The sequence below is a fragment of the Stegodyphus dumicola genome, chromosome 5 (assembly GCF_044657685.1).
Source record: "Stegodyphus dumicola isolate Sdum_Otavi_A_Nest chromosome 5, ASM4465768v1".
Classification (NCBI taxonomy): domain Eukaryota; kingdom Metazoa; phylum Arthropoda; class Arachnida; order Araneae; family Eresidae; genus Stegodyphus; species Stegodyphus dumicola.
In genome coordinates, this window is record NC_140772.1 from 215982002 (window position 1) to 216009993 (window position 27992).

Consider the following 27992-nt stretch of genomic DNA (forward strand, 5'->3'; position numbering starts at 1 on the left):
GAACTTTGGGAAATACTTTATTCCCAAATGTCTTGAAAGCCTCCTATATTAAACTGTTAATCAAATCAATGAGAAATTTTCTACAAGAATGCTCATTTTTGATGTACATACATACTTATTATTTGTTTTGCTTGTTACTTACATATCTGATTAATAAAGTAATTAAAGATTGCTTTTCAAAATGGCAAAGCAGATTTAAGTTGTTAAGTCATTTCATGTGCCTGTTAACTCTTTGTACTGCTAAACATTTCATTAAAGTAAGAAAAATTCCTTTTATCAGGAAAGTCTCTTTGACAGTTTCATTTTTTGCCAGAATTCAGTCAAAAAAAATTTCACTTTTTTATTGCATTTTTTTGTTTCATTTTACATTTTGAAGTAAAGATATGCTATTAAAATTAACATTTCTAATATTTTTAAGCATTTATTACAACTTTTTTTCTTTAATGAAAATAATCAATTTTCCCTGCAAGTTTTTTTTTTTCACCTACATGAATGCAAAACAGGGAAGGTACATTTACAATTAAAATAGTACAATTACTTAACAGATATTTTCGATTTTAATTCAATTACATTTACTATTATGTTTTGATTTGATCTGATTTAGTGTGATATATCTTAAAGCAAGGCAACAGGCACAGTCCAACATCACAGTCTGGGCAAAAATACCTTGTCTCTTTTCTAATTCTTTTGCCGTTGTCATTTTTTTTCAATGAACACACATAACGCTGTCTTGCGAGTCGTAGTTTTTTTCTCTGTAGGTGGAATAACCTCTAAAAAATGTCTTTCTGTTAGTCTTAGTGGAGTTGGTAAATATCCAGGACAGCCTTTTCTTTCTTCTACTGCTGCATGCCCTTCAATAAGTCGATCGATAATTTCCAATCGAAACTGTAAATTCGTATCTTTACCGCCGTGCTTTTTATACAAAACATAAGCGCTCCATAAACAGATGTCTAGAAGATGAAAAAATATTTTTTTGTAGTATTTCTTTCCTCGTTTCTTTATTACAGGATTATTGCTTAGGTTCTGGTCCATTCGATCTACACCATCCATAACTACTTTAGGTTTTCATTTAATTTCATTCATCGAAGTGGATACTTGAACTATTTCCGGATTATGTATTGTAGATATGAGAGACACGGCATTTTTGTTCATCCATTTCATAATGCACACTTTTCCCCTCTGGTAAGCAAGCATTTGCCCTTTTTGAAGTTCTTTGTCAACAGTGCGTTGGGAACTTTCTTTATTTGAAGTTTTAACGTTCCGTACATATCTGTACAGTAACTAATGAGGATATCTGCTATTTCAGGAGATGAATAAAAGTTGTCAGACAGTATCCTTTATGTAAAAGTGGCTGCATAAGTGTAATAACTACCTGCGAAAATTTGCTCAAATGTTTGTAACTTTTCATCAAACACAGTTTCTTTTCCGGTGTATATTATCATAGACCATACATATCCAGACTTTGACTCACAAAGCATGTACAATTTTATTTTGAAGCGTGATCGCTTTAGAGGAATATACTGTTTCCAACTTAGCCTTCCTTTGAACAACATAAGACTATCATCTATGGTAACATCACGTTCAGGGATGATCATTTCTTCAAAACGAGTTTTTAAATGCTTTTAGCACGGGTCATATATTTGATAATTTTGGACACTCATGAGAATTTATGTCAAAATTGACATTATCTGAAAAATGCAAATAACTGTAAATTAATTGAAAGCGGCGATATGACATCACTTTTGGAAAAAGTGGCGTGGATGTTGAATGCCTCTTGCTCCAATACTGCTCAACAACTGGCTTTTTTACAATACCTTGCAGAATATTCAAAGCAAAAAGTACATTTAATTCATCTTTCGATGTTGGTGTCCATTTTTTGCTCCTGGAATGCCTACGAAGTGTACTGTTTTTTATGCATTGCTCAGCATATCTGTTTCAAAAACAATCTGGTCAAGCAAATAATCGTCTATGAAAGCATCATACAACTGAAGTTTACCTTTATTCTCATCGATATCTAAGTTAATTTTTGGAATTCCAGTGAAAGGAAATCTAGGAGGCGGATCCGAAGAATTGTCACAACTAATTTAAAAAAATTGTCTTGCTTGACTAATTCCATCTGTACTACTATCCAGGTCATCTAGTAAACTTTCGCTACTATCATTTACAGATAATTCAGTTTCTGATTCCAAGTCACAGTTTGAATAACAAGAAATTAGCTTCGTACGCTCTGAATTATCCATTATTTAAAAGTAAAAATATATTATTCAACTCTTACATCAATAAAATTATCAGGCGGTTAGTAAAATATAACGAGAAAGCTATACACTGAAAGATAACAATTTGTTTTCTGATACAAAACATGCGAAAAAACCCGCGCTTTTGAACCAATCAGACATAAAGTGCAAACTATCATTTACTATCGACATCTATACGAATAATTTGTTACTAAAATTGGAAAAAATACGGCCGAAACAGTGCAAGCGAAATAGGCATACGGGCAAAACAGGGAAGGGGTTAATATGTGTTTCCACAAAATTTTTTTAATAGAAAAATCTGTATTGTAATTTGTTGAGTATTATATTAATCGAAAACAACAGGGTACAGTTGATCTCTAAAGTAGCACTCCTATGCTGTGATGAATGTTTTTCACCATCTGAAATTTCTGTCTGTTTTTACGACTGCCATTTTGAATGTGAATTAGTATTTCGGACAAATATTTTTTGCAATTCATTGACAAATATAGTTATCTTTTAAATGGGTGAATAGGTTCATGGGTTATAATTTGTTCCTATTTCTAATATAAACGTTGGGATACTCAAGTTTCTGAGTAAGAAGTGAAGCATAAGCATTTTGAAATTATTTAATTTTTTTTTCTAATGAAGAGCTCTTAAACAACTCTTCACGTTTGGAAATGTAAATTCTTTATTAAACGGTTCCAAATTTGGCAATTTTAATATCGGTTTCTATAAAAAAAACTTTCAGTTCGGAAATCTGGGAGTTTTTCGACGATCTTTTTTTAAAAATATTATAACATTGATCAATTTTATTAAAATAATGTTAATATATTGAAATTGTATTCAAGAAACAACATTAAAATTAAACATTTTTATTTTTCGCTATCATATAAAGTAACATTATTTTCTATTTTGTCAACTTATTATACAATATTTTGAATTTGAAAAATAAACAAGGTAATATCTGCTTTCCAATTTAGCTCAATTTATGAAACAATTCTTTGCAAAAGCAAAATATCTTTGTAATTAATTAAAACTGTCTTCATTGTAATGTTTTCATGGTTAGAGTTTTTCCCATGTCATTTTTATTAACTATTTTACGCATTAACCAGATGAACTAAAAATTCATAGGTACTTTATCGAGAGATTGCCAAGTTAGGAGATAAAACAAGCAAAAACTAATGGGAATTTTGGTTTGCATATTGAAACAAATTTCTTAGAAAAGATGCTTAAAGAGAAGGAAATTGATATAATATCCAGAATGCCTGGAAAAGCTTCAAATTAAAAAGATGCACAAATATTTTGCTGAGTACTGTTGCTACAAAACGTTTTGTTTAAGAATCAATGTCATAAATAACATGTATTTTAAACTGTGACATGTTAATCAATTGTGATTTTTAATAGTGCCTTTTTAACAAATATTTTAAAAAACAAATTTAATAGTAACCATATAAATCTAAAATGACTAAGTAAGCTTATCTAACTAGCTAATTCAATTATTTGTAACATAACTGGTCACCCTTAAAAGTTATCTACATATTGTTGCCTTTCATTAATTTTTACCGTAGTCACAAGATACAGCACAAAAATGTAAAAATTATCGTGAAACTTAATTCTTTGCATCTAGTGAGACTTAAATTAATACAAAACAGCTTATCACCTCTGGTGCTTTAGTGGCTTATTGGAACTTAAAGTATATCAAGCCCTTGGCCTACATGATATCTGCCAATTGTGCGAGCTATAGTAAACAAGAAAGTCGGTCGCGTGCCGTGCCATTCAACTCCGTTCAGCCATGTACACGAACTGGAGCAAAATGTATACTTTTTCATGTCATATATATTTCAGTGTAATGAAAGGAATTGTGAAATAATGAACAATGTTTAGGTACAAAAGTAATTTTAAGATGTCTAGGGTGTAATCGTAATCAATTGATCAGTTGACAAAAGTAATTGCATGGTGGTTATGATGGGTATAAGAGTTTGGCATGATGGATTAAGGGATTTTTAATTCTTTATAAGAAATTATATTTGAAATGTGTGAACGTAATGAAGCTTTATGGGGAGCTAAAGTAAAAGATCGTAAAGTTTCGTCAGAAACAACTGAAAAAAGCAAAATATTGACGTTACAATCAAAGGGAAAATATTCGATGTAGAATAATTCCAATCGCTTGTTCTAATGATAATACGCGGCATTTTATGCGCAAATTCTTCATCATGAGTCAGACTCATGGCTTTTGTTTATGACACAAATTCTTTACCACAAGTCAGACTCGTGGTTATAGGCTCCCCAAGAACTCGAAGTTATGACACACAGTGTCAGACAAGCCAGAGCACAACTAACTTTAAAACTTCCCAAGCGGTGCCTACATAATTTCAGGTTTGTTCTGGTGGCAGGCCTCTCTCTAGACAAGCAGTAGTGGTGGGAACAGCCAATTTTCTGTAACCACTCATGCTGATTATGATTTTGCTTCTCATTTTAACCTGTGCCGTTTGATTTTAGATTCTTAAACCTCTGAAGTGAGCAAAAACAAACGACAAAACGAGACAAATAAGAAAAATATCAACATAAAGCTAAATTAGTAATATGTAAATAAAATGTCGCTAATCTTCTTTCAAATATGTTCAACTATTATAAGGGTAAAATATTTAATGCTGCCTGATAAATTTATAAAGTTTTTATTCACAAATTTGTGTTATAATTATATTTATCAAATTATGTTCAATAATAATGCATTCTACTTGTGGATCTATTTTATTCTTAGGGTGGTATCACATAAGTGAAGTTCAGGAATAGATAATATCTTTAATTGAATTTATTCAGTTTCCATTTTTTGATGGGTCCTTAATTTTTTTCATTAATGGTCCTTAAAAGTACTTAATTTCCATGTGCAGAAATGTGTACGAACCCTGTAGCTGAAAAACCGTGGGAATAGTGAAAAAAGAGAAGACTGGGTTAACTAACCTGAAACATAAGCTCAGAAGGAGTTGGACAATTGAGAAAATGTGAAATTAGACAAGAAAATAACACCAGGAATAAAATTTAAGGCAGTGGTTTTCTAACATTTCCAAGTCAAGGTGCCTTTTTTCAATTAAAATTTTTCCATGGCACCCTACCCTAAGTAAAAGTATGACTAACCATAAGAAAGAAATAAAAATAAACAAAACACCTGCATCTTCATTATTTTTTTAAACTTTATTAATAAACAGTGTGATTGATGAGCTGAAAAATGACTACCAATTTTTTCAAATCGTGGAATTAAACTGGACGCAGCCACCTTCATTTCCTTTTCCAAGTTGATTCCTCTGTACTTTCTTTTTATTACGGCTACTGCTAAAAACCCAGTTTTGCACACATATGACTTTGAAAATTGAATTAAAATCAACCAAGCCTTATTACTAGAAGGGTATTTTTTTATCTTTTATTGAAATCTAAAATCTATCAATTCTGTGCTGCCAAATTTTTATTACAGCTGTTATCATTCGATAACTCGATAAGATTTTCTTCTTCCACAGAAGTAAATTTGAACACTGGTGTTAAATGGATCTTGAATCCATGCAAACCTATAGAAATGTTCATTTTGAAAGTATTTCTCAAACAAAATAATTAGCTGTGATAAGTGCCTTTCAGAAATGGTTATATCAAGTTCATTTGATATCAGAAATCACGGCAATATTAAAAGCAATCTTTGGCTGCATCTTCATTCAATTTTCTTCTCTATAGTTTGAGTTTTTTTAAAAATAAAAACTGATATTTTTTCCATTGTCTTCAAAAAGTGCATGTTCTTCCCTTGTAGAGATTAAAGGAATTCAGCTTTTAAAAAAGTGTTGCATAAATATGGCAGTTTCATTTAAAAATCAGCATTGCAATATCTTCTGTATTTTTGTATCTTTCCTCTAAGAAAAGTAAAACATTCTTGCCACAATTTCAGAGGTATGTGATAAAAATATTGCTATTAGAAAGCTATCCTGCATTGTTACAGTATAACAAAGACGAATGTTTGGCTCCCATATCCTCACACAGTTTTTTTAAAAAACCTTGCTTTTAATGGACGAGATTTTATATAATTTACTGCATTTACCACACATTCTAATACCTTATTAAGTGCAGGATTCGAATGCTGCAACACAGTGCTTCTGTATGAATAATGCACTGGGTCTACTGTACATTTGATAGTTTGCTTTGAATAAGTCCTTGTAATCCTCTATAGCTGCCAGACATAGAGAATGAAATATAAATATAGTTAAACAAAGAGAACAGAATGAAAAAAATAATGGTGTTGCATTCAGATTTTTATTAAAACATGTTTAATATCATCTCCATCATTTGATGACCAAAAGGAAGGTGTCTTCTATTTTTGGCATTGGCAAAACTGCAAATTCCAGCAATCCTGACCTCATACTACTCTCGATAAGAGAAGCAATTAAAGCATTCATTCACTGACTAGAAGGAGAAGGAAACAATTGTTATGGAATCTGCTTCATCTCTGACATACCTATGTAACTTCAAAACCTCTGTGTAGTTGCTAAGATCATCATTATAAATGTTTCTGTCAAATTACAGCAACATTTTCATACAAATCCAGTAACGAAATTGTTATTTTTGCTGTTTATTTGACTGGTGTTTCTATGATGAGTGTAAATGATATGAAATCCGATTTACGACTGCAGGGAGAAAATGACCCCTGAAAATCGATACTCATAAATCCAAATCAAAAAACACGCTGAGTTAACTTTAGCAACAATATGAATCATGGTTTCTTTTTATGAAATGTGTCTTGGACAGGTCGTTCTAACCTTGTTCTCAGCATAGATTGTTATGAGGTTATAGCATGATCATATGAGAAGGTGCAGCATTGGTTGCTTACATTTGCAAGAATATTCTGGGCAGCTACTTTACTTTTATACAGGGTCAAGAAAATCTAGATTATTTTTACCTTCTCACTTCAGTTTTTGTTTAGTTGGGCCAAATGTCTTGCTTCAGTTAATTATGAAGCTTATAATATTTCATGGTGTCCCTGTGAAAAGGCCACAGTGCACATTTTGGGAAGCTTAGCAATGGTAAACATCTGAAAGTGGTATATTGAGATGCTTTCAGAGAATATTTTGAGTGTCTGCTGTTTGTGTAGTCATTTAAATGATATTGTAAAAAATCAGTTGTGCAGATTCTTTTTTAGATTATATGCCCTTATTTATTTATACCTGTTAAAAACAATCCTTGCTTTCATATGACTCAGTCTTGTAGATGCAATTAAACAATGTTTTTAAATTTTGTTTTTTTGGAAACACTGGTGACAATGTGTGTATGGGGTGGCTGTAAGATTTTTAAAGAAAATAATTTTGCAGTGTTTAGATTTAATGTATATGTTACCGTGAAAGACCGAAATTGGAGAATGTCGACTTTCATCGGAGAATGTCAACATTCACCAAATACGTCGGTGAAAGATCGAATATTGCATTACATTCTTGTATATTCGGACCCTCACCGGTGTATGTCGACAATCACAGATATGCTCTAGTGTAGGTCGAAAAGAGAGGAGTATATGTACACGCTGTCATTGCAAAAGAAAGTATTCCACAAATAAATACAATTGTAAAAGCAAGTACCTCTTGTGCAGTTCAAAGTGTCATACTAGTTTATGTTATTGCAATAAATAAGATTTAAATCACATAATTTAGTGTAAGTTTTTAACTTCTGTTATTTTCCTTTTCTCATTTTGAATGTACTGTGTGTTTAAAGTTCTTATTTTAAGTCTCAAGTGTTTTTTTTTCGCAATCGTTTGGATTATGGAAAAGAAAATGTAATATTCTTATATGTTCACCATTAGCACATGGTGAATGTCGACATTTACCGGTGTAAGTCAGAAATAAGATTATTTGGAAAATATTTCGGACATACACCAAGAGACTATGTGAATGTTGACATTCACCGGTGAAAGTCGACATTCTCCAGATTTTGGTGTTTCACCGAACATATACACTCAATTTGTGTATGCAGAAAAAAACTTATGTGCTGTTTTCTTTTATTAGAGAGCTATCTTGGAACACCGGTAAAAAATGCTGTAATAACTGTACCTGCTTATTTCAATGACTCACAGAGACAGGTATGTAGACCCGAGACATATTTTTATTGCTAGAGACTTTTTTTTATATAGCAGTTCCTTTTGTACTGCTATAATATTCAAAATTTTAGCATTTATAACCAAAGTATTCCTTTAAAATTTAAAATTTCTGATTTAATCTTTGAATAAATTTACACTTTAAGAAAGAATGAGATTGAGATGTACTGAATTGGGATGTCTGGGTCAACTGTTTTCTTAACTGCAGTATCCAGTTTTTGATATATAAAATATTAGCAACATTTTTAAACATTGGTTATAATTAATATTGCGTAAATTTTTCTTTTATCTAAATTGGATATCCCAATAGTTTTAAGTAATGAAATTCTAGGTGAATAGGAAGATTGCATTAGTTGTGAAAATCAGCTGATGTCAAATGTTTGCTTAATAAATTACAATACATGTATTATATTTCTAATAGAGGTTATATATATTCTACCCATTCCCTCCTAACATTTGACTTTATTTTATTCTAACCAATTATTTTTAGTTTTATTTTCCCCTCCTGATTTCAGTTTCCTGCCGGAATGTAAATTTTTAATGTTGTTGTATGCAAATCTAAACGTGTTTCAGAAGCAGTATATAAGCTCCATTTAAAGAGTTCAAAAATAGTAATAGCAGAGTTAGTTTTGAGTTTATGCTGCGTGTTTGAAATTAGCTTTCTAGTCGGTGTTGGACACTTTTCAGTTTATACTGATATTTCTAGACTTTGCTGTGTGCAACCGATTTAGTGGTTTAGTTAAGTTAAGAAGCAGGTTGTTAGCCATTTTAATTTCTTGTGATTCGTTGCATTTTTTATTTTCTGTTAAATTTAAGATAGCCACAAGTGATGAATTGTGAGAATTTTTGGTTGCATTGTAATATTTAGCTATAACTTTTGTTCTTTATGTCTATTTTTCTGGCTGTAAATTAATTATATTAATTTTGTTTTGGCATTTTGCATCAATTCACTATAAACTGTGAATCACTTTTCAGATTGTTGCCATCAAATATTATCGCCCTGTGTTATATTTAAAGATATTAAATAATGAAGAATCTGCCTAAATGCATGTAAATTTCTCAGATTGTGCTAAAACAACGGTACCTTTTTGCCTTCAAATTTTAAATAATGTAATAATCCACCAAATATGAGCTTCTTTAAGCCATAATTTGGAATTTGTTTTATTATTTTGTTTCAATTTCATATTTTGTAACATTTTAATGAATTCTTTCAAAGTGAGCAAAGGCGACACTGTATACCGGGGGGGGGTTATCTCCAGCAATACTATATTGGAAATTCTAAAGATATGCTCATTTTAAAATTATCCGGTGATATTGTTGAATTGAATTTTATGATTTAAGTGCAAAAAACATGATATCTAATAAATAAAGGTAAAACACAAAATGTTTAAAAAACTCATCTTTGGGCGTAACAAAATCTGAAAGCCTTCGGTCGGTGCAATTCATCTGCAAGATACTTTTCTGTACTTCAGTAAAAGCTAACCATGCCAGCTGAAGAGTTAATGCCAGTGTAATATCTTGAGTACTTTTACTTAATATTGTGATAGAAATTTTCCCTCCTAATTTTTATAGGCAACAAAAGATGCTGGACAGATAGCTGGTTTAAATGTTTTGCGTGTAATAAATGAGCCTACTGCTGCTGCTTTAGCTTATGGTATTGACAAGACAGATAAAATGTGAGTAGCAATTTTGTTCAGATTTAAAAAAAAATAATTGGATATATTTTAATTATGATCTTATGTGTCTTGTATTTTTCCATGAGATTGTTAAATAATTACCGTTCTCCTAAACTGTCTTCATAAAATTCAGTGCATTATGATTAGTTTTCTGTAGCTTATGATCATTTTTCAAGCTTTGCTTTTGTTATTTAAATTTATTATCTATGTTTCTTAAATGTTGCTGTTCCACTCAGACCCGTATCTGTCATGGCAAAAAATTTTAATTTACAAATTAACACAACATATTGCTGTTTGTTAAACAGTGTACATTTTATAATTTGTATTATCATGGAGCTTTATCTGTCCTTCTCCAGGTTTTGTATGATCCTTAAAAATACTTAAAAGTCCTTAGGGTTTTGGGAGACAATTTTTTTATCTTTAATTTCAGCCATAAACCTCCTTTTGGTCCTCAAAAGCTCCTTAGGTCATCTGACGTTTCTTTGTTTTTTACGACTGCCGTTTTGAGTGTGAATTAACATTTTGGAGGAATATTTTTTGTGATTCATTGATAAATATGTATTTGATGGGTGAACATTTAAATTCTTTCCTACTTCTGAATGTAAATATACTCGAGCTTTAGAAGCACTAGCCCCTGCTTTGATTAAACATTTCGAAGTAATATGTTTTTTGCGAATGAAGAGTTAAAAAAATATGTGCATCAAAAACAACTTTTTCTTTTTTGGCATATGTGTTCTTTTATTATGTGGTGCAAAGTTGGGTGACATTTTGGCAATTTCAAAATCAGTTTGTATACAAACATTTTTATTCCAAAATTAGTAAACTTTTAATTCTTTTTTTTACAAACATTGATAAATATTGTAAAAATTATGATAATAAATTAAAAAAGAAATAACATTAAAATAAAACATTTTTATTTGCTCTTGCCCTATTTTAAAGTGGTTATTTATTATTTTTTATTTTTGTGACTTCAAAATATTTTAATTTTGAAAGATAAAGAAAATGCTATAAAGAGGCACTGTTTAGAATAAAACAAAAAAGCTACTGAAATTTGTCCATTTGTCTACCATTTGTCCTTTTTCGTGTTTTTTTGTGATAAGAGTTTTTTCCCCGTGTAATTATTTGAGAATATTTAAATGTAAATCAATATTTAACTGCATTTAATTATTTGTAACTAACTGCTTACCCATTAAAGTTACCTTTACATGTTACAGTGAGTTATTGTCTTTTCTTAATTCTTATTGTGGATGTAAGATACAACTCAAAATTGTAAAAATTAACATAAAATTTTATTCTTTACAATTAATGGGACTTAAAATAATACAGAACTACTTATCACCTCAAGCAATGTCAAGCGCTCACATCTGTTCTGATCAGTGGCTCTCTGTGTCTAAGCAAGAAGCCAGAGTGAACCGCCAAGCTTTTTTTATAATCATGCTGATTATAATTTTACTTCTCATTTTAACTTATACTAGGCATAAAATCTGCGTAAACCTCTGGACTAAGCAAGTATATGATGAAATGAGGTATAAATTAAAGAATCAGTATAAAGCTGTTAGGCCTATATCACACATGCATTTGTTTCACACGAACAACTGTTTCAGACAATTTTTCTCCCTGGTTTACTACCGAAAGAAAGACGCATGATTTTTTTCCCCTTCCTTTTGAAAAAAAATTGCAAGTTGTCTATTTTCAACAATCAGCTATCAGCTTGTATGAAATGGAAAACCAGTTTCTCCTGTGTTAACCCCAGAGTGATCTGTGGTGATTGGCTGTTGCGACAAAGCAGAAAAATTGTTCCAAACAGTTGTTCTTCCAAGACAAACTCATGCATGATAGCAGCCTTAGTTAAAATTAAAATAAAAAGTGACTTATCTTCTTTAAAATATGTAGGACTGTTTGTTATAAGTGTAAAATGTAAATGTTTCAAGAAATTTTAAAATTTAATGCTAATTAATTTTTTCAATTATGAAGTAGATTTTATTTTAGATTTTGTTTTATGATTAAGTTAAGTATTAGATTAGGTTTAATAATAATGCATTCTACTTGTCAATTTATTTTATTCTTACAAATACAAAGTTAAGTTTGGGTGTAAATAATTGCTTTAGCTTATTCAACTCCAATTTGCTGATGCTGATAGGCCTTTAATTTTTTTTCATTCAGAGGTGTTTGTGCTCTGGGGAAACCCCGGAATTCCGGGGATTTTGAACTTTGATACCAGGAAATTCCGGGGATCGTCGTTCAAAAGGAAGTAGGATTAATAATGAATTATTTATTTTGATTTGGGTAATTTTGTTTGCTTTGAAAGCAGAAAACGCAAGGTCAGTGTGTGAGGTGAAAACTTTTCCTTTCTTTCTCCAAAGGCAGTGATAATGCATGAAAAGGGGGAAAAAACTTCTTTTTTGTTCTTTCCTTATTGCGAGTTATGACTCTTTCCCCCGGTTCTCGGACATTCTCTTCTGGATTCTTTTCGGCAAGTAGGCGCGGCAGAAAAAAAAGGGAGAGACTTCGTTCGACCAGATGTGCAATCACTTGACTCTGGGTTCAAAGGTCTTATCTCTCCTGGCGTGGTGCCAATAAGTAGAGAAGGGGGATTTTTCGTTGTATTAGCTATTTGTCATTGATCGCTTCTCAACTTTTTTTTCTCCGCTGTGTAAAATTTTCGTTTCATTTATTGATGCATGTGTAAATTTTTCGTTTCGTTTATTGAAATATTTTTTTATTTATGTATGCAAGAGAATTTCACTATGAAATTTCTCAATATAAATAGTGATATTATACAGTTAGAAGAAGGTGTCCGGAATGCATTTAGGTGGAATTGGATTGAACGGAGAGATGGTGCAAGAAAATAAATGTTGCTGGACAAGCATATTGTGTTTTTTGTAACTCACTGCTGAAGTATGGTGGGGAAGGATTCAAGGCTTTCACAAATCATTCTAAAACTGCGACGCACATAAAATATTCAAAGTGCATTAGACATTCAATGACTTAGAGTAATTATGCTAATTCAAAAAATACTGATGACTTACTGGAGACTGATGCTCGGCCATTGGATATAGTGACAAAAAAAGCACGCCAAGAGGTATTAATAACTTCGTTTATCGCCGAGAATTCTCTTTCTTACAATTTAGCTCCCAATTTAATTGAACTCTGCAAACAGTTGAACCACGATCAGACGGCACTAAACTCGTTGGAAATGTCCAGGACTACTGCATGTCATAAGATGAAATATGGGCTCGCAAAAACTATTAAGGAAAATATCATTAAAACTTTAAAGGAGACTCCATTTTCTCTAAATTTGAATGAAAGTACTAGCAATGCTCAAGAAAGTATACTGACAATATTGGTGCAGTTTTATGACAACAATCAAAATGAAGTTGTAGTTCATCATTTTGCATCTCTAAAGATGGAATCTTGCAATTCAGAAGCTGTTTTTAAAGCAGTTGTTAGTACTATTGAAGATAATAATATTCCATGGGCAAACTTAATTAGTGTATTAATGGACTCATGTAACACCATGCGTGGGAAAAAAAAGGGTGTTGAAACTAGACTACTATCAAACAAAGCAACCCACTTACTAGATATTGATGGTGACACATGTCACACAGCTAATAACTGTGCAAAAAAAAATTTTGCTTCATGTTTTGATAGATACTTAGATGTCTATATTACATAAAATCAAGCTCCGCCCATTTTTAGTTAAACTTTCTGTAGAAATTAATAGACAATACAATTTTTTTAATTTTGTACACCTCGTTAAATAATTTTTTCCATTAAGTAAAATTTGCAGTTATTTAAATAACAGCATTAATAATTTTAAATTTTAATGAATAAATTTAATTTTTAATTAATTTTAAATTTTAATGAATAAATTTAAGACATCTATTTTGATATGAAAAGCTGCAGTAAAAGAGAAATTTTTTTCAAAATCTGTGAATCCCTTGCCATTAAAAAAGTTAAGCCCTTGAAGAGACCAGACCATAGGTGGATGTACATTTTATGTGTTTTAGAAAGAATCAAAGATCTGTGGGGTGCTCTTATTGCATTTTATTTTCACTACTTGGATAAAACTGATAAAGGGGATTATTTTTCTTATGTTAAAACTGTATACAATAAAAGAAATAGTTCTGCAGCTCGGAAAAAAATTGTTGAAGGGGTGTATTCTTGCTTGCATTCCCAACAACTCACAAAGGATGCTTTAGCTCGGGAAAAAAGAATACTAAATGGGTTATTTGTTATGCAAAACAAAACTTTATTGCAAATGGCATTATATTCAGCAGTATTACCAGAGTTCAACACATATATTAAATTACTTGAAACAAAAAAACCAATGCTTCATTTAATACATTCCAGTATTTATAAATTGATGGCAAAATTTTTCTCTTTTTTATGAAGCCAGAAAATATAGAGTGCACATCTTATAATGATTTATTAAAAGTTGATGTCACAAATCCAGAATTCCATCTACCTAGCAAAGTAATATTTACTGGTGCAGAAGCTTCCACTCTCCTGAAGAAATTATCAAAAAATCATCCAATAGCAAAAAAATTCCAAATTTCTCTGATGAAAGCTCATACTAATACAGCACAGCATATGAAACAGAAATTACCCCTTAAAAATTCATATCTAATTAGTTTTACAGCATTAGATCCAGAGCTAAGAGGTAAAACCAGTACAATATTAGCTTTTGAAAAATTATCTTTTATGTCTCATATTTTTAGTGGTAATAAAAAGTCAAAAGTAGAAGCTGAAATAAGGTTATACCAGAATGATATTGATATCACCAAAGAAATGCTCTACACATCTGATGAAAGTGGAAATCAAGTCAAGTGTACAATTGATAAATATTGGTCTAAAGTTTTTAATTTAAAAGATTATTTCACAAATGATTATAAGTATCCTACATTGGCTAAATTGGTCAAAGCCTGCCTTAGCTGCTTCCATGGCCCATTAGTGGAAAGTGCATTCAACTTAATGGATACACTTGTCACTCATAGAACCTCTCTTAAGATTGATTCCCTAGATGCAGTGCAGACTATTAAATATGATTTAATAGCTTCTAAAGAAACCTCATGTGAAAAATATGGCTAAAAAAAATCCAATGACTGATCCAATTCACAAAGATCTCTTGCTGAATATGAACAGAAGTTGGAAAACATATCTAGAGGACTTAAAACCATGTATTTCAGATGAGTCACCTATAAAAGTCTCTGAAGAACCTTCTACATTAGCAGAAAAACAAACTGCTTCTAACTCTGCATGTGCAGTTCTCGAGGAAATTTCTTCAACTGTAAATGAGGAAAATAAAAGTCAACCTTCCTGCAATTATGAAGTTCACCACAAAAGAAAGACAAGCCCACAAACATCAGAAAATAAAAAAAAGCAGCAGAAATTAGATAATTTTAAGAATTAATTCAGGTAGTTTGAAAATTTATGGTTATTAATTTTGCAAAAAAAAGTAATTCATTGAACTTTTATAATTAGGTCATTCAATACTTCATAATTGTAATTTTTCATTTCTCTTCCCCCCCCTTCTCGAAACTCCAAAATGTCGGTAAAGTAAGTCCATAAAAGTTTCAGGGGATTTTTTGGGGTCCCACAAACACCCCTGTTCATTGATCATCCATAAAAAATCCTAAATTTCTTAAGTGTAGAAATGTGTATGAGTTCTGTTTTCACTAATGGCATCTTTTTGTGATTATAACTATAATGTTAATATTTATAAATAACATGCCACCCTTCAAAAAGCAGATATAAATGATCAATGTTGCCATTGACAAGCATGAAAATATTTTTGTTGTCATAAATATTATTACAGTTTTAAAGGTGCCATGTATGTAGTTAGCAATGTAAGTTGATTTCATGCCTATTTTCATGCTGTAAATAGTTTGAGCTAATTATTTTATATTTGATTTTAAATCTTTTTAATTAATAAATGCTTTTTTGTCCTAAATTTTATAAACATTTGTACCATTGTAAACAGTAAAAGATGTTTCTAATGTCCTGTATTGCATACATGGTTACAGATGAATTTTTTGGGTATCTCGTAACAATCAGTTTTCTGCATTTAAAAAAAACAACTAGGATTAGGTATAAAATATTTCGAGAAATACCTCATAGTCTTTCATTATAACTCTGGATGAATCTATATTTCTAATTTAGATTGTTACATTATTATTACTTGTTTTGTTTATTTTTTATTTATTGAAATGATACACAATTTTCATAGATGAACATAATTAACCTCTTGTATTATATTTTTAAGATTAAGGACTTTTAAAATGTTCTGTCACTTTCTTTTTCTGATGTTACACTTATTTTGTTGATTTTTGACTATATTCTACATAATTATATATATTGCCAAAATATTTTTATGAATATCTATTAAAAGCAAAATTACTTTTAATGACTTGCTGAAATGTATATGTGAAATTAAATTTTTACAGCATTGCAGTATATGATTTGGGTGGAGGTACCTTTGATATTTCTATTCTTGAAATACAGAAAGGTGTTTTTGAAGTGAAATCTACTAATGGAGACACATTTTTGGGAGGTGAAGATTTTGACAATGCTCTTGTTAATTATCTTGCCAAAGAGTTTAAAAAAGATGTAAGCTGTTTTCTAACTTTTATTTTAAAACTTTTTTGAGTGCATGGAATCAATTTCTTTTAATATTTAACTTTGAGTTTACTTTTTTTATAGCAAGGTGTTGATTTGTCGAAAGATACCATGTCAATGCAGAGGTTAAAAGAAGCAGCTGAAAAAGCTAAAATTGAATTATCATCATCTGTACAGGTAAAAGAATTTGTTTTAAATGTGTTGGTACTTGTTTACAATAATGAATGAAACTTCTGTTGAACAAATATAAATAATTCATAAGAGTATAATGCATGTATAAACTTTAGTTTTATTTCAGATGTATAAACCTTAAATACTTTTATTTCAGATCTGTATATTTAGAAGGAAATGGATTATGTAATTATTTATTTTAGGAATCTTTTAAGCTGCATAATTTTAATAATTTTTTTTATAATTATACGATATAAACAACTGAATTTTTTATACTCTTTCGTTATGCACTAGTCATGTTATTTGGAGCCTGTGAAAGAAAAGTAAAACACCCACCAACAGTATCATCTGGGGACTGTGCATAAACAAGACTAATTAAATATTATTACAATAGTATTGCACAAATGCATGCAGGTGCATAATGGAAAAGTACCAAATTTTTAAATTGCAGTTATAAATTTTCATATCATAGTACTTTGTTTACTAGAATAACTGATGAAGCATATAAATTTAGACAAAAAATAAATGGGAATTAGCCATATCATGCACAGAGTTGCCATCTCTCCCGATTTAGGCGGGAGACTCCCGATTTTCGACCGCTCTCCCGCCAACCCGATTTACAATGTATTTCTCCAGACTTTTCCTTATTCTTAATATTTCTCACAATTTTTATGGAACTTGGCTTAATACTTCATTATATGAACAGAAAAAAAAAAAAGTGATTTTGGACGTCTGAAAGCAACTGAATTTTCTCTAGATTATATCTAAAACAAAACCTTGCGAATCAGATGAGAATTTCTGCTTTGTAAGTAGTGACAGCATACGTATTCCAGAAACGTTGTTTTCCAGTGGGCATCGAGCTCCACTGCATGTCATCTGGCATATATTAGTCAGTGAGCACAAAACAAGCTCAAGGCCGTTATTTGGATGTTTGAACTGTCTAGAATTATGTTGTCCATCTTGACAGTTCTCCATAGTAATGCGGAGTATGAGAGGATTTTCAGTGCTGTTGTGAAAATGAGGACTAAATTTAGATCTAATATTAGTGATACACAGAAAAACTTTTATTAGCGAAAGCAGGCCTGCATGGCAATTGCTATGAACAAAATTATGAAGTTTCTTTCTAACGAAAGCAAAATTTGCCACTGTTCATAACATTTCTACGTAAACTGATTCAAGTGTCTTTTTTTTTTTTTTTTTTTTTTTTAATAGATGCAAGTAATAAAAATTTTTTATGCATAAGGTATTTTTGTGTTGCTTGCATTTAAGACTTAGTAACTATTTAAAGTTAATTCATTATTAAAAACTATATTTCTGTCATTTAAAAGTCTTTAACATTGTGAAAAATCTCCTGATTTTTTAGTGTCATAGGTTGGCAAGTATGCATGCATATTGTTATAAAATGCCCAGCTGCAGTAAGATAGCTTCCCTGCAAGGTGGGTTTAGGTTTGTCAGAAAATGGTAAGGGAAACAGTGTTGTCATATTTTGCGCAAAAATCGCCCATTTGGCGACAGAATTCTTGATATACCATAGGCGAATGCAGAACCTTCTAGAACAAATTCTTACTGGTTTGGCACAGAATGTTTTGGAGGCATCCCAAAAGCTATGTAAATCTTGCTGGTATGCAGAGTAGTGTCTTGTAGTCTGACGATCCTAAGTGTGTCTTGTCAAAGTCTCTTAGTTGAGTTGGTCATCAAGTGTATCGTGAGAATGTCACATAGTGCATCGAGTGGGATTGATGCATATTAGTGTGCATTGTTGAGGCTATCGAGTTTTATCTTGAGTGTGTTGAGCTTTAAGAACGACCAAAGTAAGTTGGAAGCTGTACCCTAGTGCTTTGCTGTGAGGCTTTCTTCACCGTTATAGCCTGAAGGCTGTGTTGCTGATTGTTTCAGCATGTTTATAGTAGTTTCTCAATGACTGTAAACATGATTTTAGAGCTGTCCTGAGCAATACTGCCTAAATGAATTGTGTTTGATTCTTCATCAAGTGCTGTTGTCAATCATTCAAAATCCACAAACCCGTACAAAATTGTAACAATATTATTGTCGAATTAAGTGTAAAGAAAGTGTTTCAGATAGCAGCAGCAGATTTTATTACCCTCCCCCAAAACCAAAGAGGTCATACATCACCTGAAGGGGGAAAAGTTAGTCATTCCATGTTTGTATCATCTATATGTAAATGTATATCAGAGCAATAGTTTTGTGTGCACATGTTCTGGTTATACTGTAAAGTTCTTGTAATGTGTTGGCTGAGGGCAGCAGATACAGTGTACTTTGTCTTCAAGCGCACACAAAAAAAATTCACGGCTTCGGGTCTGGATACCAAGGAAAATTAAATTTTAGTCCAGGTTTCATATGTAGATAACAGTGGCTGGGAACTTTCAAAACCCCAAGAAATTTATGAAATTTATTACTTGAATTTTTTTTATTCTTTTCGCTCTTTTTTTAAATTGTCATTGCATTAATACAATCCATGGTTTACTGTCAGTTATGTGAATGCCCCAAATCTCAAAAATATATATAAACTCGTTTTTCAAAAATAGTTTATCAGATGTACAAATAAAAATTCTGTTGTGTTCTTTTATACCATCAAGCATCAAAAGTAAAAGCTTTTGATAGGACAGCTTTATCGCTTTATTTTTACAAATTAATCAATAGAAACCAATTTATACTTTTCTAGTATTAAAATTTACTGTTTATTTCAGACTGATATTAATTTGCCATACCTTACTGTGGATGCCAGTGGTCCTAAACACATGAACATGAAGTTGACTAGAGCCAAGTTTGAAAGTTTAGTGTCTGATCTAATTAAGAGAACTGTTGATCCCTGCAAAAAGGCCATAAATGATGCTGATGTGAAAAAAACTGATATTCAAGAAGTAATTTTAGTGGGCGGTATGACCAGAATGCCAAAGGTAATTTTTAAAATTATTAGAAATAATACTGAATTTATAGTATACTTTTCATTACTATTGAAATTATGTACCAATTATATTTCTGTGATTTTTATGTTTTAAACTTCTTAGTTAATTACATGTTTTAATTTGATGAAATAAATATTTCTATTCAACTTTAATTGTTATTTACAGGTTCAAGAAATGGTTCAGGATATCTTTGGAAAACTTCCTAGTAAATCTGTAAATCCTGATGAAGCTGTTGCTGTAGGAGCTGCTATTCAGGTAAATAATAAATATAGACAGTGATTTAGTTAATGGGTTTACTTCAGTATTTTGACTATAAGTCGGCGAGACATCAGGATTTAGACGTGTGAAAAAATTATTTTTATGAATTTATGCATTTTGTAAAGAAATGTGAAGAATTAATATTGCAGTATTCATTCATTATGTGTTACTTACTGTTAAATAAGTCATAAATTTTTAAGTCCAGTATATATGTATCCAGTATATGTATATACTAGAATATAAGTGCCTAAAACATTAATGAGATAAAATTAACAAGTGTTCAGCTTTTTTGGAGGGGGGTTAGAATATTCTTTCATTTGTGTTTATGTACTGAAAAATTATTTTAAGCACATAATTATGTATTTTGATTATCATTATTATTTTTAACTATGTTGGTTATATTAAACAGGGTGGTGTATTAGCTGGCGATGTCACAGATGTTTTACTTTTGGATGTGACTCCATTATCCTTAGGTATTGAGACTCTTGGAGGTGTTTTCACCAAACTGATAGGAAAGAATACAACTATTCCTACTAAGAAAAGTCAAGTGAGTAAAATTTTATTTTTGCTTAAAATATGAAACTTTGTTTTTAGGTTTTCTGTTTTCATTTAGCTTTACTTGAGTAAATAAAGCCAGTAAAGCTGGAATGAACTAGTTAGAACAGTCTCTTATACACCTTATGTGTTAAATATCTTGACTAAAAAAGTTTTTTTGTATTTATCATAAAAGCGATTATCTTTTAGACAGTGGAACTTGTCCTGATGTATTTTTGACTTGGAAAATACTTTCAGAGGTATTTGTGACTTGGAAGTTAAAAATCATAAATATTGTAATCATTAATTAATTACAATAATCTACTTGAAATCGCATTTGCACTCTGGGATTCAAGTTTAGATTTAAGTGCATAAAGGAATTGCAATTTATGATCTTGTATGCTGTTTTCAAATCATATTTTCAAGAGTTTTGATACAAGTTAATTTATTAGATCGAATCTATTAGGATAATAGTTATATATATGAATCCAAAACGAGCTTCTCATAAGGTCTAATTAGAGGTATAATAAGGAACTTCAAGCTTCCATTTTCTACCTTAAGAAAATATCATGGCAATGCGTTCATGTGTTAGCATGAAGCAGGGTGCTTAACTCGTAGTGTTTTTTCAGTCGATTATTATCTGTTTTATTAGTTAGTCGATTATTATCTGTAATTATTTCTACACAAATGTTAGTCGATTATTATCTGTAATTATTTCTACACAAATGCTGCCTTTTACTAATATAGAATTTGCTTTAATTGAAAGTAAACCCCCAAAAGAAGTGTTATTTAGTGTGGTCAAGAAAACAAAAATTATCCAAACATTTTCCCTGTATATGTGTTTTGGTTAATACTCTCTGCACTTTGAAATAAATAAAAAAAATGGTTTTATATAATTTTACCAAATGCAGAATTTTTAATATAAAGATATATCCTGGAAAGTGTAAATTTAGATTAACCCGCGAGCACACGCGGCGGGTATGTCATACCCATGCGCATTTTTCTTTTTGTATATTTCTCGCCCATTATTTCATAAAAGGTCGAAACTTGGTGTAGCTGAGTTCAAGGTCACATACTTAAATGGGGGAAATTCCTGAGGTGGCAAGTGCAACGGTTTTTTAGGAACAGCATTGTTCGGGCATGTCATACCCGTGCGTGTACTCGAGTTTCTCAGTGAGTCACTTCGCACTTCTCGTTTTCAAGCTTTTAGTATAGGTTTTTCTTGAATTGTAAGCATGGCGCCGTATATTCCTTACGATGAAGAGATTTGAGAAATCTCCTTGAAACAGTTTCTTCTGATAAGGATTCATTTAGTGAAGAAGAGGAAGATGTTGATGACGAAGAATATAATAGTAATCATGATTCACCCATAGAGAGTAGTGATTCAGATACAGAAACAGAAAATGAAACTCTAGAATGTAGCAATGAGTTTTTATGTTGGAAAAAATGGAACAAAAATAAATTCTGAACTAATGTTAGAATTGGCGCCAAAAATATTATAACTAAACTCCCTGGAAAAACAAAGTATTCTAAAGACTTCTCAACACCTTTAGATTCCTTGTCATTGCTTATCGATGAAGATATATTAAAACATGTAGTTGACAGTACAAATATTTATATTGATTCAATACGAGAAAAGTTTACTCGTAAACGGAATGAGTACTTTTCTCAAAGCCTTAAGGATGCAGCTAATAGAAAATGTTCAAAATGAACGACGGCGAGCATCTGTGGTTCCTGATTCTGGACAAACACTGACCACCGATGAGCATGTTAGCAATGAACTCTCCCTCAAAAAAACCGAAAATGACTTACAAGAGGCGTACAGGGTGCTCCAAGAAAAAAGATAGAAAGACTAGATTCATTTGTGAAAATTGTAGCAAAAGTATATGTATAGAACATATGACCTCATTTTGTAAACATTGTTCAAGAAGTAAGTAAATAATTTTTCCTCTCCTTATTGTTTCCTATTTTGTCTAAAATGAAGTATTAACTTGGTTTTACATTTAATTTCTTTTGAAAAATGATTAATTTTTTTTGACAAATTTTTAATTACAATTTTTTTATTCTGGTATGACATACCCGGCGCGTGTTCTCGTGTTCGTCGGATCGTTGTGTGTGCTCGCAGGTTAAGAAAACAGTGTGAAGCTAATAAAGCATATTGAACTAAGTATTCAGCATTTTAAACTATATATATATTTGACATATATGTGTAAAAAACAATTGTTTTTTCTCAGGTATTCTCCACTGCTGCAGATGGACAGACTCAGGTAGAAATTAAAGTTTACCAAGGTGAAAGAGAAATGGCTGTAGATAATAAACTTCTTGGACAGTTTTCTTTAGTAAGTGCATTTACTGTTATGAAAAGATTTATTCTCTTTCTGTAATATGATCAGGTTTTAGCATGTTCCGGACTGTTTCATGTCAAATACCAGTTAGATCTCAAAGCTTGCAGGAGCTTTAAAAAAACAATTTCAGCAGCATTTTAGCTAATTTGTCACAATGCCAAGTTATTAAATGTGATATCTGCATCTTTACAGACTTTTTTTTTTTTTTTTTGGTGGCAGAAGTATCACATTTAATAATTTTTGAATGATGGGGAAACTACATTTGGCATTTAATTATGTGAATCGTAATGCATTGCTGAAATTGATACTAGTACTGTTATTTAACACCATCAAAGATCAGTAAAATTTTCATATATTTGAAATATTTAAATTAAAATAGAAATATGCCTATGTAAACTTAGGCCCCTGCCCTCGGAAAAAAAAGGGGGGTCACTTTTATTATCTAAATTTACTTTTTTTGTTAGATAATTTTAAAGGTGCTTACTCTTTTATAAGGGCAATCTATCAATTTTAGTTCATACTTATATTTTTATTATAATTATTCAAAAACTGAATAAAAAGAACAGTTTTAACAATGAAGAATTTATATTAACCTGATATTAAGAGTTGATTTGTATATTTTTCTATGTATGAATTTAATTTAGAAAAAGAAAATTTCTAAAGCAATGACTTAATGTTATATTGTTTATGAGTATATTTGTATCATTAGGTTGGTATTCCTCCTGCCCCTAGAGGAGTTCCACAGATTGAAGTTACTTTCGATATTGATGCTAACGGAATAGTGCATGTATCTGCTAGAGACAGAGCTACTGGAAAAGAACAGAACAGTGAGTTGGATGTGTATTTTATTAAAACAATTATTATATTTAACCCTAAAATTACATTTATTAAAAAATTATTATAAATATACCCTAAAATTATATTACATTATTTAATAGTTGTAATCCAGTCATCTGGTGGATTAAGCAAAGATGAAATTGAAAATATGATTAAGAATGCTGAAAAGTATGCTGAGCAAGATAGGATTAAGAAGGTAATGAAATCTTAAAATATTTCTAGTGCAAATGTTGTCGAGGCAATTTTAGTTGGATGTCATAACTCTGTCTCTCCTCTTCTTTTTTTAAGGAAACTGTTGAAGTAGTTAATCAAGCTGAAGGTATTATTCATGACACAGAATCCAAAATGGAAGAATTCAAAAGCCAATTACCAGAAGAGGAGGTATTTTTTAAAATTAAATTTCTACTTTACATGAGAACTTTTAATTGCTTTTTATTATTTATCCTTGTAATCAAGTTAATTGAATTATTATCCATTTTGGTTCAATTAATGTGCCAGTATTATTTTCATGTTACATACATATGCTTTTCTGTTCTTGTGGTTCTTGAGCATATTTATTTTTTGGCCATTTTGGTTTAAATATTTACAATTATGAGGAATATTCATGAAGTTCTTGCCTGAAAATTCATTTGTTTCTGTATTTGAGACAATGCAACCTTTCATGCATTATTTGAAGATGCTATTTTTAAATATTCTTGTTTTAAAGTCATATTATGTGCATAAAATTTTCAGTATATAAATTTGGTCATTGTAAGGAGATAGTGTACTCTTTATAGAAATATATGAAATGGCATTATTCAGGCCAGCAGACTTATAGAGCTTGCCTAAATCTGTGCATATTACGTTTTGAGCAAAGGAGCACATTGGTTTCTTTGATTAGAAGCATGACCCTTTCATGCTACAGTAACCTATAGGCCCGTCCACACGAGGACATTCCCGACGTAGTTGACGTAACTTTTTTGACGGCGGCGTAAATTCGCGTGACGCAGAAGACGTAAAACTGAGTACGCTCCTGTTCAGCTTTTTCGCCTGCGACGCACGCGTATAGCCAATAGCCGACCGAGTTTTTATCACATGTCATAATAAGAAAACCTTCTTGCTTACCCGTTTCAATAATATGGCGTCAGAATCACACAGAGATGAGTTTTTGCTTAGAAATATCATAACTGTATACAGCAATAAAATAATCAGCATTGTTCACGCAATCTTCAGATTTCTCAAACCGTACATATTGGTATACATTTAAAATTCTCATCAAAGGGAAAAACTGTATATTTATAAAGCAATGATCCGACCAGTATATCCATATGCTTCACCTATTTATAGCTCCGTAAGTAATAGGAACCTAAATAAATTACAGTTTCTACGAAATCAGTTTCTGCCTTACAAAATTCTCCTTAATTATTATAAATATTGGCTATATCTTGTGTAATAAAAAGCTCTATAAATATCCCAATATTAAATACACCAAAAACTAACTTCAGCAATATAACAACTTCTAAAATAAAGCAATTGACTGTGAAAGAGTATTCAATAAAATACAATTACGAAATTTTGGAGGAAAGTTACAACTTGTGTCATACGGCTATAATTTATTGAAGTTTCGTTAAATTACCTTTGCAGCGACTTCTACTTGTTACATTATTTTTCATAAGCACTGCTATCGCATATAGCTGAGTGGTTAGCGCTCTGCATTCCTCGCGGAGGAATGGAAAGATGGCGAGTTCGAACCTCACCCGTAGACGGTATATAATTCAGTTAGGTTTTCTCATTTTGAAATGTGTTTCTTATATTTAATCATGAATCATTATATTCTTATTTTACCTATTATTATTGTTTCAGGGTTGCCACGCTACCGGGAGAACCGGGAAAAGTCAGGGAATTCGAAAATTGACCAAAATATTCAGGGAAAAGTCAGGGAATTTAAGTATTTTTGTCAAAATCTGGAAAAGTCAGGGAAGTTCATACAACGATCCCGCCAAAAAAAAGCGATTTTTGCGCCGACGTCGGAAGAGATAACTTTTTGGGCGAATTATGTATCACGTGAGTGTCATTCGGGTAGCTGGCATAGAGCCAATTTTCGCAGCTCCAATTTGATTGTCTTTTAGAAAGGCAAAGCAACTTTCCCGCAACTTTTGGTTTCCAGTATTCTCGAGAATCGCATGTGCAGTGCATGAACTAAAGAAAGTACCTGTTCTCGTATAAAACAAAATGGGTTTAATCATAGTATACGGTAATATGGAGGTTAGAATCATAGATTATGTATTGTTGTGTGCGTACGGGTTCGTTATGAAATGAATGCACAAGTCCGATGAAAAAAAATGAACAAAAATTTATTATTATCATAACAAAAATGCTTAAATTTTCTCAAATTATCACGCAGTATTACAATATCTCACAGTAGTTTTCTTTTAACTACTCAAATGTCCAATAGAACGTAATTCAAAACAGCTAAAGAACGCTAATCCACGAATTCGCTACAATCAACAACAGTAGTTTTTTTTTTAAACAACAACAAACTAAGCAACTACTACAAACTGAGATGTTTTCCTCCTTTTATAAGATTTTAAAATCACGTGCTAGAATTTTCCAGTACTTTCTCGAAATCAAATAATAATTTATTTATTTAACGCACGCGCTCTTGTATTTTTAATTTTTCCGGCTTAGCTTTCTTTTAATATTCGTCACGTGCTGCACTGCGCGAGAAATAAAACCATTTAATTTATAATTGAACTAACATTAGCTTTTTAAATACCAAATTCGTAACACTGCCCCCTTCCCAAGGACTGCACGTCCCGGGCAGTACAATCCCTGGACAGGAAGCTAAACTTACAACTGTGGCATAAATGCAACTGAGGCATAAACATTACATCACAATATCAAACAACATGAACAATAAATGCAATAACTAACTTAAACAAATCAAATGCTATCATATACTAAATACAAATCAAATCAAATACACATTTAAAAACAAAAAGGACCATGGTCTGATACTATTTACAATTATTTACATTATGTACTATGGCCATAGTAATGAGCTAACCTGTCGTAAGAGTTCGAAGACTCACGGATCCGAACCACGACGTCATTCGTGTTCAGCACTGTATATGGACCATCCGAAGGTGACTGTAATTTAGGTGACAGTCCTTTTCGTTGAATCGGGTTCCACAACCACACCTTGTCTCTTTTGTTGGATCTATGTCTAGTAGCTCTTGTGTCGCATCTGGTCTTCGTTTTCTCCGCCGCCAAGTTGACTCGCTTTCGTGCAGAACGGTGCATCCCCTCAAACCAGGCCTGGGCATCTTGGATGTGTTCCTCAGGCGATGAAGGCGCATCCGTAGGGAGACTAAACAGGCGGTCACAAGGCAGACGAAGGTCTTGACTGAAGAACTTCTGAGATGGAGAATAGCTGATAGTCTTGCGTTTCTTTTCGACCCTGATATGATTTCGGCAGCTTCCCGAGCTCGATCTTTCGGACAAGGCGTCGACATTTCCAGGCGAGGATCCCTTTTGAGGATGGATAGTCAGTCATTCCAGGAAAAATTGTATTTCCTTAAAAAGTCCAATCCGAGTATGCATGGATCTGTAATATCCGCCACATATGCCGTGTGATGGTAGGCGGCACTTCCAAACGTGATTTTCAGGTTTAACTTCCCAGCTATGTCGATCTTATCACCAGACGCAGTCTGAAGGGTAACATAGGATGGCGTCCAAATAAGTTTATCTTTAAACTGTTGAGCTAAATCTTTCCTAATGATGGTAACATTAGCTCCTGTGTCAATGATCATATTGCAAGGAACTCCATCGATATTCCCATTGATGGACAGTCCGTTATTGTTGCCACTCACTATGGAGATCTTAAGCGCTTTAAAACAGGGTTTCTCATTATCTGGCAACCTCCGTTCCTTGATATGGTCATTAATTTGTTTCCTGCGTCGTTGCTCAGAAATTGTCTCAATTTTCGTACCCTGGGGTGTTCTGCAATTCTTTCGTACGTGGCCTTCAGCTCCACAGTTCCAGCACTTTGGTTTCTTGTCAGTCCTTTTCCTTCCCGTGGCATTTAATTGTCTGTTTAAATCGTATGCTTTATTTTCCGTGCTCTGGGGAGTTCTGCAGTTCCTTCGTAGGTGGCCTTCAACACCGCAATTCCAGCACTTTAGGGTCGGTTTCGTTTCACCACTATTCCGTCTTAAAGCATTCACTGGTCTTGTCAACTCATCCGTTTTATTATCCGTGCCCTGGGGTGTTCTGCAATGCCGTCGTAGGTGACCTTC

At 31.8% G+C, this 27992-nt stretch overlaps 1 protein-coding gene across 1 annotated transcript in view; it reads left to right on the forward strand.

Annotated features, from left to right (window-relative positions):
- The window catches only part of Hsc70-5 (Heat shock protein 70 cognate 5), a 67631-nt gene that overhangs the window by 30054 nt on the left and 9585 nt on the right, over positions 1-27992 (forward strand). The window contains exons 5-15 of the mRNA XM_085817663.1: positions 8261-8334; positions 9922-10025; positions 16472-16634; positions 16728-16820; positions 19523-19732; positions 19907-19996; positions 20409-20546; positions 22768-22872; positions 23588-23705; positions 23817-23911; positions 24004-24096. Coding sequence (XP_085673789.1) covers positions 8261-8334; positions 9922-10025; positions 16472-16634; positions 16728-16820; positions 19523-19732; positions 19907-19996; positions 20409-20546; positions 22768-22872; positions 23588-23705; positions 23817-23911; positions 24004-24096 — 1283 coding nt within the window. The remainder of the gene's footprint in view (positions 1-8260; positions 8335-9921; positions 10026-16471; positions 16635-16727; positions 16821-19522; positions 19733-19906; positions 19997-20408; positions 20547-22767; positions 22873-23587; positions 23706-23816; positions 23912-24003; positions 24097-27992) is intronic.